Source organism: Phocoena phocoena, chromosome 2 (assembly GCF_963924675.1).
Source record: "Phocoena phocoena chromosome 2, mPhoPho1.1, whole genome shotgun sequence".
In the NCBI taxonomy this organism is placed as follows: Eukaryota; Metazoa; Chordata; class Mammalia; order Artiodactyla; family Phocoenidae; genus Phocoena; species Phocoena phocoena.
In genome coordinates, this window is record NC_089220.1 from 4,881,758 (window position 1) to 4,896,936 (window position 15,179).

General features: G+C 41.4%; 1 protein-coding gene across 3 annotated transcripts in view; it reads right to left on the reverse strand.

Moving 5' to 3' along the window:
- The window catches only part of EML1 (EMAP like 1), a 145,138-nt gene that overhangs the window by 83,847 nt on the left and 46,112 nt on the right, over window positions 1-15,179 (reverse strand). For 2 of the 3 annotated variants that reach the window (XM_065871960.1, XM_065871959.1), the window contains exon 2: window positions 240-422. In XM_065871960.1, coding sequence (XP_065728032.1) covers window positions 240-422 — 183 coding nt within the window. Of the gene's footprint in view, window positions 1-239; window positions 423-15,179 lie in introns of those variants that run through there. The other variant, XM_065871961.1, reaches the window with a different exon arrangement.

Here is a 15,179-nt window from a genome sequence, read left to right on the forward strand (position 1 = left end):
ACCTACTGTACAGCACAGGGAACTATATTCAATATTTTATAACAACCTATAAGGGGAAAGAATCTGAAAGAAATAGATATATAGGTATGTACAACTGAATCACTTTGCTGTACACCTGAAACTAACACAACACTAAATCAACTATACTTCAATCAAATTAACAAATAAGGATACTCAGAATGAAAGAAAAAAAACCCCATGTGCCACCAGCGCCATTCCCGTGAGTCTCGAATGCCCACCTTTGGTAGGTCCTTTCCTGTTGAGCACGGCCTGCTGCTCCTCGGTGATGTTCAGCCGCCGGACCACATCGGCCAGAGCCGACTTGAGCAGCTGGATGTCGTCTTCCTGCATCTGGACTTTCTGCTCCAGGGAGGCGATGCGGTCCGTCACCTCCATGCTACTGGCGGCAGAAGCGCTGTCATCTAGACCGAGGGAAAGGGGCAAGTGAGTCTCAGCTGCTCCCCAGAGAAACCAGACTAAGAAACACACACCAACACGTTGCTATTACGTAACACAACAACATTTAAAAGCTGGAGACCACTGCTTGTAGGCAGATCTCACGTGACATCTTTTTTTTTAAAAAATTATTTATTTATTTATATTTTGGCCGCATTGGGTCTTCATTGCCGTGCGCAGGCTCTCTCTAGTTGCGGTGAGAGGGCTGCTCTTCATTGCTGTGTGCAGGCTTCTCATTGTGGTGGCTTCTCTTGTTTTGTAACATGGGCTCTAGGCGCGCAGGCTTCAGTGGTCGTGGCACGCGGGCTCGGTAGTTGTGGCTCGCGGGCTCTAGAGTGCAGGCTCAGTAGTTGTGGCGCACGGGCTTAGTTGCTCCAGGGCATGTGGGATCTTCCTGGATCAGGGCTCGAACCTGTGTCCCCTGCATTGGCGGGTGGATTCTTAACCACTGTGCCACTAGGGAAGTCCCCGTGTGAAATCTTTTAAAATTACAAAGAACTGCACTGCTTCATTCTGCTACCATCTTTTCATTCTCTAGGTTTGTGCTTTTCATGTTTTTTTTAAACTGTGGTTTTAATCGTCATGATATGTTTGTAGATTCGGGCCATTTTCTTTTCCGTGATATCAGAGAACCTCAGAACTAGAGTGGATATTAGAACACAGGTACTACAACTTCCCACATGGCAGAAACTGACTGCATGGTCTTCTAGCTTTTGTTCCAGCGATGCTGACAGGTTGTGCAGATAATCACAGGGCCATACTATCTTCCAGTCAAGACGCTTAAGGGCAAAGCAATAGGAGTGGTCAAATCTGTTTGGTAAGTACACCCTTACAGCTAGAGTGATCATAGTTTCTTATCTAGAGGCACTAACTCCCAGGTCCTTACCAAGGTCTACCAGGGCCCGTCATGATCTTCCTTACCTCTCCAACCTCATTTTACATCCTTCTGCCCCTCTCTTCCCATGCTCCAGCCACACTGCCCTTTCTCTCCTACTTTAGGGATTTGCTATCTGCTGTTGCCTTTGCCGGAAGCATTTCTCAACCAGATTCTTTTCATGATCAAGTTCTGTTCTTTCGGTCTCAACTCAAATGGAAGTTTTTCAGAGAACCTTGCTAATAACCTTCCTTTAAGTTGTTCCTTTCAGTTGTTGTTCCTTTAAGTTGTTCCTTTCAGTCATGTCTACCTTCTTTCTTTCTTTCATAGCATCACTATGACCTAGAATCATCTTGCTTGTTTGCTTCCTGTCTATGTCTCCCAATTAACATGTATTGGGAGTCTCTTCTGCTTCCGGGTATGAGAAACCCCTATTGGGCAGCACCCGCTGCAGAAGGTTAACTGTTAAGCCTGGAAATTATACAAATAACAGCAGAAGTACTGGAGCGTGGACACAAGCATATAGACTCTGGTGGGAGTTTGCACTCACTTGGTAGAAGGGAGATGGGGAACTATACAAGTAAACTCCCTTTTTCACGGCTTTGAGCCCAGGGCTAAATGTTGTATACAATGGGGGTGAGGACACACTCAGAAAACCCTGTTGCCTTTTTGTCCTTAAAAAATAAAAAAGTGAAGTCTGAAAACCATGAACACTAAAAAGAGTGGGGAAATCCCAGAAGGAAAAAAAAAAACTAGAGAGGGGATCCCCAAACTCTACCTCTTTATATCTCTGACTGACCTGTGAATCACACATGCATGGAATAGACTCAAAGCAGAGCTTGCAGTTCAAGCCCAATTAAAGTACCCACTGAAACAAACAATACTTGTCAGAGAAAAAATACTAGAATACAGAATCTCCATAACTTAACATTCATAATGTCCAGGATATAATCCAAAATTAGTAACATACTAAGAATCAAGAAATGGAACACATTCTCAAGAGAAAAGAAAATAAATCGAGTCCAACTCCAAAAGGAACAAAACATTGGAACTAACAGATAAGGAATTTAAAATGGCTATCAAGACTATCCTCTATATGTAAAAATCAGTATTTTTTTCAATGAATGAAAATTTCAGAGAGAAGTGGGAAGTATCGGCAGAAAGATAGAAATGAAAAATGAACTTAATGGAAATTCAAGAACTGAAAAATATAATTTATGACAAAAAATTCACTAAATGGAATTAACAGACATGACAGATGAAAAACCAAGGATATCTGAAGACAGATCAATCAGAAGTATCCAAGGTGAAGAACACAGAGGGAAAAAATTAACAGAGCCCTGGGGACTTGTTAAGACAATCTCAAACAGTCCAACATACATTTAATTGGAATATAAAAAGAGAAAGAGCAGGACAGAAAAAAATATCTGAAAAATAATGGCCCCAAACATCCCAAGTTCAATAAAGGAAAGAAATGTAAAATTACAAAATGCTAAGCAAAAAGCAAGCAAAATAAACACAAAAAAGACCACCTCAAGGTCTATCATAATCATACTGTTGAAAACCAAAGATAAAGTAGGTATCTTGAAAGCAGCAAGAGAAAAGCAACATATATAACTATACAGGGGACAATAATCTGATTAATAGCTGGTTGTCATAAACCATGGAGACTAGAAGAGAGTGAAGCCACATCTTTAAAGTACTGGATGAAAAAAAATTCAATCCAGAGTTCTATATCCTGCAAAAATATCCTCCAAGAATGAAGGCAAATTAAGGCATTTTCAGATAAATGAAAACTGAAAGAATTTATTGCCAGTAGATCTGCATTACAAGAAGTTAAAGGAAGTTCTTCAGAGTAAAGGGAAATCACATAAAATGGAAACTCAGACCCTCAGAAAAGAATGAAGAACACTGGAAATGATAAATATTTGAAGGAGCTCAAGACTTTTTTTCTTTTTGCATTTTCCTTTTTCTTCTTCCTTTGAGAATTTCAGGGGGGGAAAAAAAGCAAGACTCAACTATATGCTGACCACAAGACACACACTTTATATTTTTTATTTATTTATTTTTTTGCAGTACACGGGCCTCTCACTGTTGTGGCCTCTCCCATTGCGGAGTACAGGCTCCGGATGCGCAGGCTCAGCGGCCATGGCTCATGGGCCCAGCCACTCTGCGGCATGTGGGATCTTCCCGGACCGGGGCACGAACCCGTGTCCCCTGCATCGGCAGGCGGACTCCCAACCACTGCACCACCAGGGAAGCCCAAGACACACACTTTAAATGCAAAGACACAGATAGACTGAAAGTAAATGAATGGAGAAAAAGATATAGCATGCAAATAGTAAGCATAAGAAGGCTGGAGTAGCAATATTAATATCAGATAAAATAGATGTCAAATAAAATGTATTACCAGCTATAAAGAAGGACATTTCATAATGAAAAAAGTATTAACTTATCAGAAAGGCAATGAAAAATATGCCCAATAACAGAGCTTTAAAATACATGAAACTCCATTTGCAGCAACAAAGATGGACCTAGAGTTTATCATACTAAGTGAAGTAAGTCAGATAAATATCATATATCACTTACATGTGGAATCTAAAAATAGTGATACAAATGAACTTATTTACAAAACAAACAGACTCACAGACTTCAAAAATAAACTTATGGTTACCAAAGGGGAAGTGGGGGGGGGGATAAATCAGGAGATGGGGATTAACATATACACACTACTATGCATAATGAATAAAACAGATAAGCAGCAAGGACCTACTGTATAGCACAGGGAACTCTACTCAATATTCTATAATAACTGACTATTAAAAAGAAACTGGGGGCTCCCCTGGTGGCGCAGTGGTTGAGAGTCCGCCTGCCGATGCAGGGGACACAGGCTCGTGCCCCAGTCCGGGAAGATCCCACATGCCGCGGAGCGGCTGGGCCCGTGAGCCATGGCCGCTGAGCCTGCGCATCTGGAGCCTGTGCTCCGCAACGGGAGAGGCCACAACAGTGAGAGGCCCGCGTACCGCAAAAAAAAAAAAAAAGAAACTGAAAAAAGAATGGATATATGTGTATGTATAAATGAATCACTTTGCTGTATACCTGAAACTAACACAACATTGTAAATCAACTGTACTCCAATATAAAATTTAAAAATTGAATTAAAAAAATTAGTAAGTAAAATACATGAAACAAAAATTGACAGAATTAAAGTGAGAAACAGACAATTCCACAGTTATTCCTCAAGATTTTAACACCCCTTTCTCAGCAACTGACGGAACAACTAATTTAAAAAATCAGTAAAGACAGACGATCTGAATAACATTATAAACCACTTTGACTAAATTGATATGTATAAGAAACTACAGCCAATGTTAGCACTGTACATGGTACATTTACCAAGACACGTCATATTCTGGGCCATGAAACAGACCTGAATAAACCTAAAGATTGAAAGAGTATGTTCTCTGACCACAGTGACAATAAATTAGAAATCAAAAACAATAAGAGAACAAGGAAACACCCCCAAATTTTGGAAATTAAACAACACACTTCTATATAATCATTAGGTAAAAGAAGACATCACAGGAGAAAATAGAAAAAATTTTAAGTTGAATGATAATGAAAATATAACATATCAAAATGTATGGGTTGCAGGTAAAGCAGGTCTTTGAGGAAAATTAATAGCTTTAAATCTCTATTAGAAAAGGAGAGCATTCTCAAATCAATGATTCTCAGCTATCACATTAAGTAACTAGAAAAAGAAGAGCAAATTAAACCCAAATCAAGCAAATGAAAGGGAAAGAGTAAAGAGCAGAAATCAATGGAATAAAACATGAACAAGCAATGAAGAAAATCAATGAACTCAAAGGCTGGTCCTCTAAAACATCAATAAAGTGTAAGCTCCATGAAAGCAGGGATCTTTTTTGCTGGTTCACTGCTCTCTGTTTCCAATATGTAACACAGAGTAAGAACTCAATAAATATTTGGTAAATGAATGAATAAATGTGTAAATGGGTATCTTTTATGAAGCATACATCAAATTAGTTTCTGGGCATGTAAAGATGACTGATTCACAGCCCTTCAGAAGCTCTCTCTGTGGTGGAAAAGACAAATGTCCCCAAATTCCTAAAACAATGTGATAAGTTATATAATTGAGAAATACACAGAGTGATAACTGAACACAGAGAAGAAATATTAATGGTATTTGGAAAAACAGAAGTAGGGGGTTGGCCATGAAAGATAAAAACATTTACAAGGGGGAAAAGCAAGAAGAATCCTTTGTCCTTTTGGACCCACCTCCTAGAGAAATGGAAATAAAAACAAAAATAAACAAATGGGACCTAATGAAATGCTTTTGCACAGCAAAGGAAACCATAAACAAGACGAAAAGACAACCCTCAGAATGGGAGGAAATATTTGCAAACGCAGCAACTGACAAAGGATTAATCTCCAAAATATTCAAGCAGCTCATGCAGCTCAATATCAAAAATACAAACAACCCAAACCAAAAATGGGTAGAAGACCTAAATAGACATTTCTCCAAAGAAGATACACAGATTGCCCACAAACACATGAAAGGATGCTCAACATCACTAATCATTAGAGAAATGCAAATCAAAACTACAAAGAGGTATCACCTCACACTAGTCAGAATGGTCATCATCAAAAAATCTACAAACAATAAATGCTGGAGAGGGTGTGGAGAAAAGGGAACCCTCTTGCACTGTTGGTGGGAATGTAAACTGATACAGCTACTATGCAGAACAGTATGGAGGTTCCTTCAAAAACTAAAAAGAGAACTACCATACGACCCAGCAATCCCACTACTGGGCATATACCCTGAGAAAACCATAATTCAAAAAGAGTCAGGTACCACAATGTTCACTGCAGCACTATTTACAACAGCCAGGACATGGAAGCAACCTAAGTGTCCACAGACAGATGAATGGATAAAGAAGACGTGGCACATATATACAATGGAATATTACTCAGCCATTAAAAGAAATGAAATTGAGTTATTTGTAGTGAGGTGGATGGACCTAGAGTCTGTCATACAGAGTGAAGTAAGTCAGAAAGAGAAAAACAAATACCGTATGCTAACACATGTATGTGGATTCTAAAAAAAAAAAAAAAAATTGGTTCTGATGAACCTAGGGGCAGGACAGGAATAAAGATGCAGACGTAGCATAGAGAATGGACTTGAGGACACGGGGAGGGGGAAGGGTAAGCTGGGACGAAGTGAGAGAGCGGCATGGACATATATACACTACCAAATGTAAAACAGATAGCTAGTGGGAAGCAGCTGCATAGCACAGGGAGATCAGCTCGGGGCTTTGTGACCACCTAGAGGGGTGGGATAGGGAGGGTGGGAGGGAGACACAAGAGGGAGGGGATATGGGGATATATGTATACATAGAGCTGATTCACTTCATTATACAGCAGAAACTAAGACAACACTGTAAAGCAACTATACTCCAATAAAGATGTTAAAATAAATTAATTAATTAATTAAAGAGCAAGATGGAAGCACATGTACTAACATGGATAAATTTCTAAGACATCTTGTTGAGAAAAAGAATCATGTTTCAAAAAGACAAAATAATATATGTATTCTACAATATTCATTTATATGTATGTAAATGTATAGAAAACGTTCTAGAAGGATGTGCACAAATTGTCATCTCTGAAGAATGCAGCAAGTATGGGATTATAGGTGGTGGTCAAAGAGAAATTTAGACTTGCCTGTAATATTACAATGTTTTAGGAAGATTTTATATATGTGTGTGTGTGTACTACTCGTGCAGTTTGAAATGAATTTTAAACGAAGTGTAAGACAGATCCACAAATAGCAATATGGACAATATCGTAAATAAATTGCCAAGTGAAAACAAAAAAGCAAAACAAAACAAAACAAACAACCAAAAAAAGAAGAATCCTTTGCATTCCAGGCAAAGGAAACAATTTAAACAAAACATGGGAACATGAAAGCATAAGGAATATTCAGATAATCATGGCCTTTGAAATTGAAATCTACCATCTTGTAACTTCTACTTACTGGATATAATTCTGTCTTGCCCTGAAATTCGAGCTCTGCCAAGTTTCTAAGTAATATAATTGTTTCATACATAGAAATGTTTTTTAAGTCAATGTCGAGTCAAGTGTCAATGGCACTTCTGAGGGAGAATAACGTATTAAATATCTGATAACCCAGAGAACTTATTAAGCAGTCACACATATCTAAAATTGTTACCCTTTTATGAAGAGACATTATATAGCTCTTTAAAAAAATGTATCGGGCTTCCCTGGTGGCGCAGTGGTTGAGAGTCCGCCTGCCGATGCAGGGGACGCGGGTTCGTGCCCCAGTCTGGGAAGATCCCACATGCCGCGGAGCGGCTGGGCCCGTGAGCCATGGCTGCTGAGGCCACGCATACAGAGGCTGTGCTCCGCAACGGGAGAGGCCACAACAGTGAGAGGCCTGCGTATCACACACACACACAAAAAGTATCAAGACATATTTCTTTAAAGAAATCAAACTGTGAGGTAAGAACTTACAAACAATCCTCTTCTCGCACTCCACCCCTTCCTAAAACTGCGTACTCCATCCTTTACACTAATAATACAGAATTCACACTTTTTCAGCTAGGAACCCGGGGGTAACCTTTTTCTCTGTCTCTTCCTGTGGATTGAGACGCATAAAGAACTTTAAAAACCCAACAATGAGAAAAGAAATAACCTGATTAAAAAAGAGAGAAAAGAAAAAAATAGGTAAAAGTCTCAAGCAGACACTTCGCCAAAGAGGATATACAGAAGACAGACACGTGAAAAGATGTCACTGTCACTAGCCATTAGGGAAATGCAAATTAAAACCACAATGAGATATTGCTGCATACCTATCAGAACGGTTAAAACACAAAATATTAACAAAACAAAATGCAATGAGGATATGGAGCAAATGAAACTCTCCTACGTTGCTGGTGGGCACATAAAATGGTATGGTCACTCTGGAAAATACTTTTGCAGTTTCTTATAAACACACAATTGCCATGCGATCTAGCAATCCTAAGCACTTACTCTTAGTCTAGAGAAATGCACATTCGCATTCATAAAAAGCCTGTACATCAGTGTTTACGGTGGCTCAGTTCATACTTGGTAAAAACTGGAAGCTACTCAAATGTGTACACACTGTGGTATATGCAACATAGTGGAATACCACTCAGCAATAAAAAGGAACAAACTACTGGTACATGCCAACGATTTGGACGATGTCAAGGGCATTATGCTGAATGAAGACAGCCAGTCTCAGAAGGTTACACATTGCATGATTCCATTTATCTGATATTCTCTAGAAGACAAAACCATAGTGAAGGAGTACAGATCGGTGGTTGCCAAGGGTTAGGGTAGGGAGAGAGCACAGGGGAGTTTTGCGGGGGTGATGGAAATGTTGTCCTGATGGTGGTGGTAGTTACATCCATCTATACTGTGTTAAAATACATAGAATTCTCTCCAAAAAAAGAAGTTTTGTTGAATGATAACATAAATAAAACAGCTTTCTGAGAGTTCAAGTGAGATAAAGTCTTAAACTCTTCTTGAAGTGAGATAAAGGCTTTGTCAATGAGAGGTTATTATATTTGCTTGTTGAAGTTGGTTGCTTTTTTTTTTTTTTTTTTTTCTTTGTGGTACGCGGGCCTCTCACTGCTGTGGCCTCTCCCGTTGTGGAACACAGGCTCCGGACGCGCAGGCTCAGCGGCCATGGCTCACGGGCCCAGCCGCTCCGCGGCACGTGGGATCTTCCCAGACCGGGGCACGAACCCGTGTCCCCTGCAACGGCAGGCAGACTCTCAACCACTGCGCCACCAGGGAAGCCCTGAAGTTGGTTGCTTTTATGCCATGAGATCTCAGCAAAGAAATATTTCAATGAAAACTGAATACTGGTTGCTCATTAGAAAGAGACCATCCTTTAAGTTCTAGATAACTTCTTGTGAATGGACAGTAGTTCTGTTAAATTTCTCCATTTGTCCTTTGACCTGGATGGGAAAGCGGGAAAGTCCCACTTCATAATGTCAAGCTGATTGGAAAGGAGAAGTGGGGAGGATAAGATAGTATTTTATATCTGTCCTCCCTCTGGGAGCAACTACAGAGCTGACGAAAACCTTCAGTCACTGCAAACCTGGGCCGTTGCAGACCTAACTGGGAAGGTCTCCGGCCTCAGGAAGCAGGCGGTGGGGGGATGGGGGACGGTTCTAGAGCTAAGTTAGTGTGGGAGAGTACTTGCAGGACCAGCATGTACTTCAGTCATTAAAAGCATGAACTCTGACGTCAAGCTTCCTGCGTTCAAACTGCAGCCCTACTACCTACTAGCTACGCGACATAGGGCAAATTATTGAATCACGACGTGCCTCAGTTTCTCCATTTGGGGAGCAACAGCAGTTATCTACCTCAGAGGGTTGTCGTAATAGTAAATGAGTTAATATAGAGAGAGCACTTGGGATCTGTTTTTGCATATAGTAAATGTTCTCAAAATGTAAGCTGTAAGCTATCGTCATTATTATTACTGATACAGATGACCAAAGCAAATTCAAGTTTAACATTTTTCCGTCAAGACTTCTATGTGCTGTCTGAACATTGTGACGCAAAAGAGCACTGAAAAATTAATTAGAAATTAGCGTTTTGTTAATGAAATGTTTTCTAGGTCATAAAAGGATCTGGCATATAGAGTCGTGTATTCCTCTGATCTTTTTGGGTTGTCTGCCTAGACAGCTGCTTTGAAGAGGGTGCTACACCCATCGATGGGACCTGAGCACACGGACAGTGGTGGCCAGCAGTCCTGGAGGTCAATAAGTTGGCCTCTGTCATCCAACGTTGCATTTTCTAATCACTATCATATAAACTACCAAGTAAGACAAGGCAGGCCTGCTCCACGTTATCAAAATTTATGATGTGAAACAGCATCCCTGTGGCCTCAGTCTGCACTATAGATGGCTTTAATAAACTGCATAAATCAGACTCTATTTTAATTAGATTGCCAAGTTTGCCTAGGAAAAAGTCTAATTTTAATATTTTACCCAAAATAACCCTTCAAAACCCCCAAACCAAAACCCTAACCACCTGAATATCTGCCTTCAAATACAAGCGATTAAAAACCGAAATGTCTGATCTGCTTAAGAGACCCTCCATTTGTGAGACGGCTGAAGTTCCCCCCAGGCCATAGACCCAGTGCTCATCAAATCCTGCCAGCACCGCCGCTATAACCTGTCGGGAACTGACTTCTGCTCCTGCAGGTAACTGACTCTGGAGAACAGACTGGAGGCTTCTTGGCAGCAGTGGGAGCTGCCTGAGGCTCTCAGCCTTCTCGTGCACAGAAAAGGCCAGTGTTGTTCAAATGACTTTACATTCCGATTCAGCTGGGGCCAAACTGATTAGCATAATGAACAACAAAACCCAAAGCTTGGTTTAACCAATGCGAACCGTTTCCGAGCTCTGTACGTTGCACAGAAGTCTGGAGCACAGAATGGGAGAGTTTATCTGAATTCCATCAAAGAAAACCTCACTAGATTGGGAATCCAGCCCAAGCAAAACCTTCACAGGTTATTTATTTTAAAGTAATTTTCAGTTCAGTGCCTCTAAAATTTATCTATGGCAGTCATTAAAACTGTTAAGATGAGAGCGGCTTTAACCTTTTTCAAAGTTTTCTCATTCTTTCAAGCACCACTGCACTTTGTGATGTTAGGGAAGGTCTGAAAAAGGATATTAGTCTATATTTTCACTTGTTGAGTTTTGAGCTAGAACCACTGGCTGGGGCTGGGGTACCTTCTCATTTACTCAGGAAGGCACGGGGATCTATTTACACACGGCAGGTAGGGTGTCCCTTTATCTCGGTATTGGGTAACCACCTCTCAGATGGTGATCATGCTATGGGCAAGGGGGTAGACAGGATTTAATCTGAGATAGAACCAGACCCACAGTGGTGCGAGGACCTTAATGTAGATGTCTCAGCTGGCCAACTTCTCTAGAAGATGCTCTACCAGCAGCAGACCTTCCTGGGGCTACAATTTCCAACCTCCCAGCATTTTGTCAACGTCCAAATGTGGTTCAGTAAACTGGCTCTTGGAAAGGCTAGTAATCAGTGTTACCTGCACTGGATGGTCTGGGTCCTGGGGCTTTAGACAGGACACTGACCTGGGATTCAAACCGGGCAGCGTTCAATTCCTGAGTCTGGCACTTATGAGCTATGTAACCTTGGCAAACGACTCGACCACTCCAGGAATAATACCATAGCCTGTCTTCTGAAGTTCTTGTGAGGATAAACGTTAATGTATATGAAACATCTAATAGGTTTCATATAGGTGGCAAATAGGTGCTCAACACAAATGGTAGTTTAGTATTTCCATAGCTGACTGTTGTTAATATTGTTTATCATAGACCATCAGTAAAATCAACATTAACAATAGTTACTGAACAAATTCTGCGAGTATGTGCAGTGCTTGCCCCACGAGACAGGTCAAGGCTAGACTAAAAGGTACCATTCCTGGTCTGCAGCACCTCAGGTCAAGTTGAGGAAACGTGACATCAAGCTTAAGGCGAAGAATAGTTTCATAAAAGCCCTCTCCCGTGACAGCGCCTGATTAGTGGCCAAAGGATGGACCGAGCATTACACCAGCGGCTCCATCCTGACTTGCCTCTTGTGAGAACCTAGCCAAATGCCGGCTTCTTTCTGAGTTTCAAGTGATGTCATGGACCCAGGTAGGTCCTACATCACCCCTCGTTCCACAGGTAAAAAGATGACCTTGAGCTCTGCCTTTTCCCTAGATCTTCGTGTAGCTATTTGTGGTGATGACTTTCAAGTTTAATTACCGTTTTACAGTAAAAAGCGGCACAAAAAGATCTTCAGGTAACTTGTCTGTTTTACTCTATTTAAAAGGCAAGGAAAGAATACTTTTCCCTCCATTCATATGATCATCTCATTACCTGGAGATAAAAACGGGCTCTTGCCTCTAAATCTTCTGGTGATATGAAGGTACTGCTATTATCTGAGTAATAATCTTCCAGGAGCTCAAAGGGGGCCTATTCATTTTAAAAGGTTAACTTAGAATCTGTCCCCTTTATGTTGAGATGGTCTCTCTTTTCCCTAACTATTTAAAACAATAAGGATAGCGCCAAAACAATAATAGCTACCCTTATTCCCCAACCACTATGCGTCAGACCCTATGTCTTGCAGTGTATTATCTCCAACCCATACAGCTTCCTCCATCTGGGTGCTGTCCCCATTTCAGAGATGAGGTTGAAGAACTTAGGCTTCTCATCCACCTAATCTGAAGTCATGCAGTGAAAGTGGCAAGCCAAGGGCTAGCCTTTACACTGTTTCCCGTGGTCCATCCAAATGACAAGCTTTAATTCCAGTGGGACTGTGTAAGTAAAATATACATACAACTTTTACATCATTTTACCTTTCCAAAATATTAGACAAATGCTATTTAGAAATCTTATTATAAGGTTCTAGTATTTTAGGAACCAATCACATAAGCAATAAGGACTAACAACCTTTCACTCAATAACCTGTAGGTAGACATCTATGTAAAAGCTGGCTTTCCATATTATACACTGTTTGCAGAAAAGTTATATTTTGTTGTCATAGTCTGAACCACTATAGTATCCACTAGCAAAAGAAAAATGGAAACAGGTAGCGTAGAGAAACAACATATCCTCTGTCATTTTAAGGTCTGGATCTCAGCCCTACTGTCAGATCTGCAGCCCTGTACACCACGCCTGGCTGAAGGGCTCCAGCTTTATTTCACTTCTGAGACTGGCTTCTTCTTTGATCATCTGGGTCGGTCAGGAACTCTGAGTCTTGCACAGCCCTGGGCTGGACCCGTCACTTGAGCTCTCGCTTTGAGACTCACCACTTCATAGATAATTACAAGAACTGACCCGATCCATCAGTAAACCCGTCTCAAATGACGCTGAGCAATGTTCGTACACTCGACTGTGAGAGAATTCTACAACAGCCCTTAACTGCTATAGAAGTGCTGGCATTGCACACTGATTAAAGGAACTTCAGCAGAGCCTCTTCAGTCTGGAAGGAAATGTATCAAGATATTTTATGAGTCTTGGGTTGTAAAACAGTGGTGCTGGAGACCAGAAAAAAACGCATGAGAATCACCCTAAGAAGCAATACGTGACTCCGCCGCGTTTAGGTGACACAGAGTTTAAAGCTAACAACTTTCCATTCAGTTTAATGCAACGTTACCACGCGTCTTCTGGACCAGACCGGCAATCAACACTGCGACCTTCCGTCTGGCAGAGGAGAGACTGGCCAACAAGTAACTCTCCAGGAAATACAGGGACACAGACAAGAGGGCAATTAAACTGTCTCCACCCCGCCCCCATCACAAGCTGGGCAAAAAGCTGGCTGGAAATGTAATATGAGGACTAGTCAAACCTAGAACAAAACACAGGTGAAGGAGGAAGAACAGGATTTCAGGTGAGCTACTGGGTTTCAATGAATGCATAACGGATGAGGCAAAAGAGGAAGAGTACGAACAATCATAGAAAGAACAGCCTTGAAATTCTCTAGTTGCCTATTTAGGAGATGCGCTAATTACTTTATCTTGAAACATGCTCTAATTTCATTTTGCCTAAACCATAGTTACCAAGCCCGCAAAGACTTCCCATGGAGCCCTGAGATTCTCTGAAATCCTTATAATGCTTATTTAACAACTAACACTTTAATATGTAATACTTGAATTATTATTATTTTTTTTGCGGTACGCGGGCCTCTCACTGTTGCGGCCTCTCCCGTTGAGGAGCTCAAGCTCCGGACGCGCAGGCTCAGCGGCCATGGCTCACGGGCCCAGCCGCTCCGCGGCACGTGGGATCTTCCGGGACCGGGGCACGAACCCGTGTGCCCTGCATCGGCAGGTGGATTCTCAGCCACTGCGCCACCAGGGAAGCCCTGAATATTTACTTTTAACACTATACACACATACACACACACACACACACACACACACGCAGACACACACGTGCATGCACAAACACCCCCTACCTTTGCAGATGTAATTCTGTTTCTTGTTTCTGTTAGATACTAAAAGACCTAGGAACTGTAAAGTCATTAATACCTTTCCCCCACCCACTTTACAGTTTTAAAGCAAACAAGAGATGCTGCAATTGAGCAGAAGAGAAACTCCCAACAGTGTGTCAAGTGATCTGCCCTAAAACTTGGCCTTTGCTCTGAAGCTCAGAAGCCCAGGAGCGCTGAGGCAGCAGTGGCACATCCAGTCTCTGGGACAGCTGGGATGAGAGGGAGGGGGAAGGGGTAGAGGGGAAGGGAGAGGGGAGGAGGGGAGGAGAGGGAGAAGAAAAAAAACTGAAGCTTTGTAATAAAGCTCCTAGCAAGTCATGCAGGATCACCAAATCCTTACCATAAAAGGAAAGATTAAAGTTACGGAGGTGGGGAAGGGGAGTGCAGACAGAATGCCAAGCCTCAGGGTGGAACTTGATAAAGATCTAAAACCATAGTCCAAATTTTTATTTTACGTGGAGACTATGCAACATTCGCTCGTTACATTTGTTGTACACTTCTCCATAAGACGGCCTCGGTTCTTAAACTGACCTAATAAAAAGGATCTAAAAAGGTAGCTTTAACAAGTTTTTATTTGATACAATGGTTTTAAAACCTTTCAGCAAAAGGAATAAAAGAAAAGCTATTCTTATCTTCATTTTCTTTTATTAATTTCCATGAGTACAAAAATATTTCTATTTAAAGTACTGTACGAGGGAGTTCCCTGGTGGCCTAGTGGTTAGGATTCAGGACTTTCACTGCTGTGGCCCGGGTTCAATCCCTGGTCAGGGA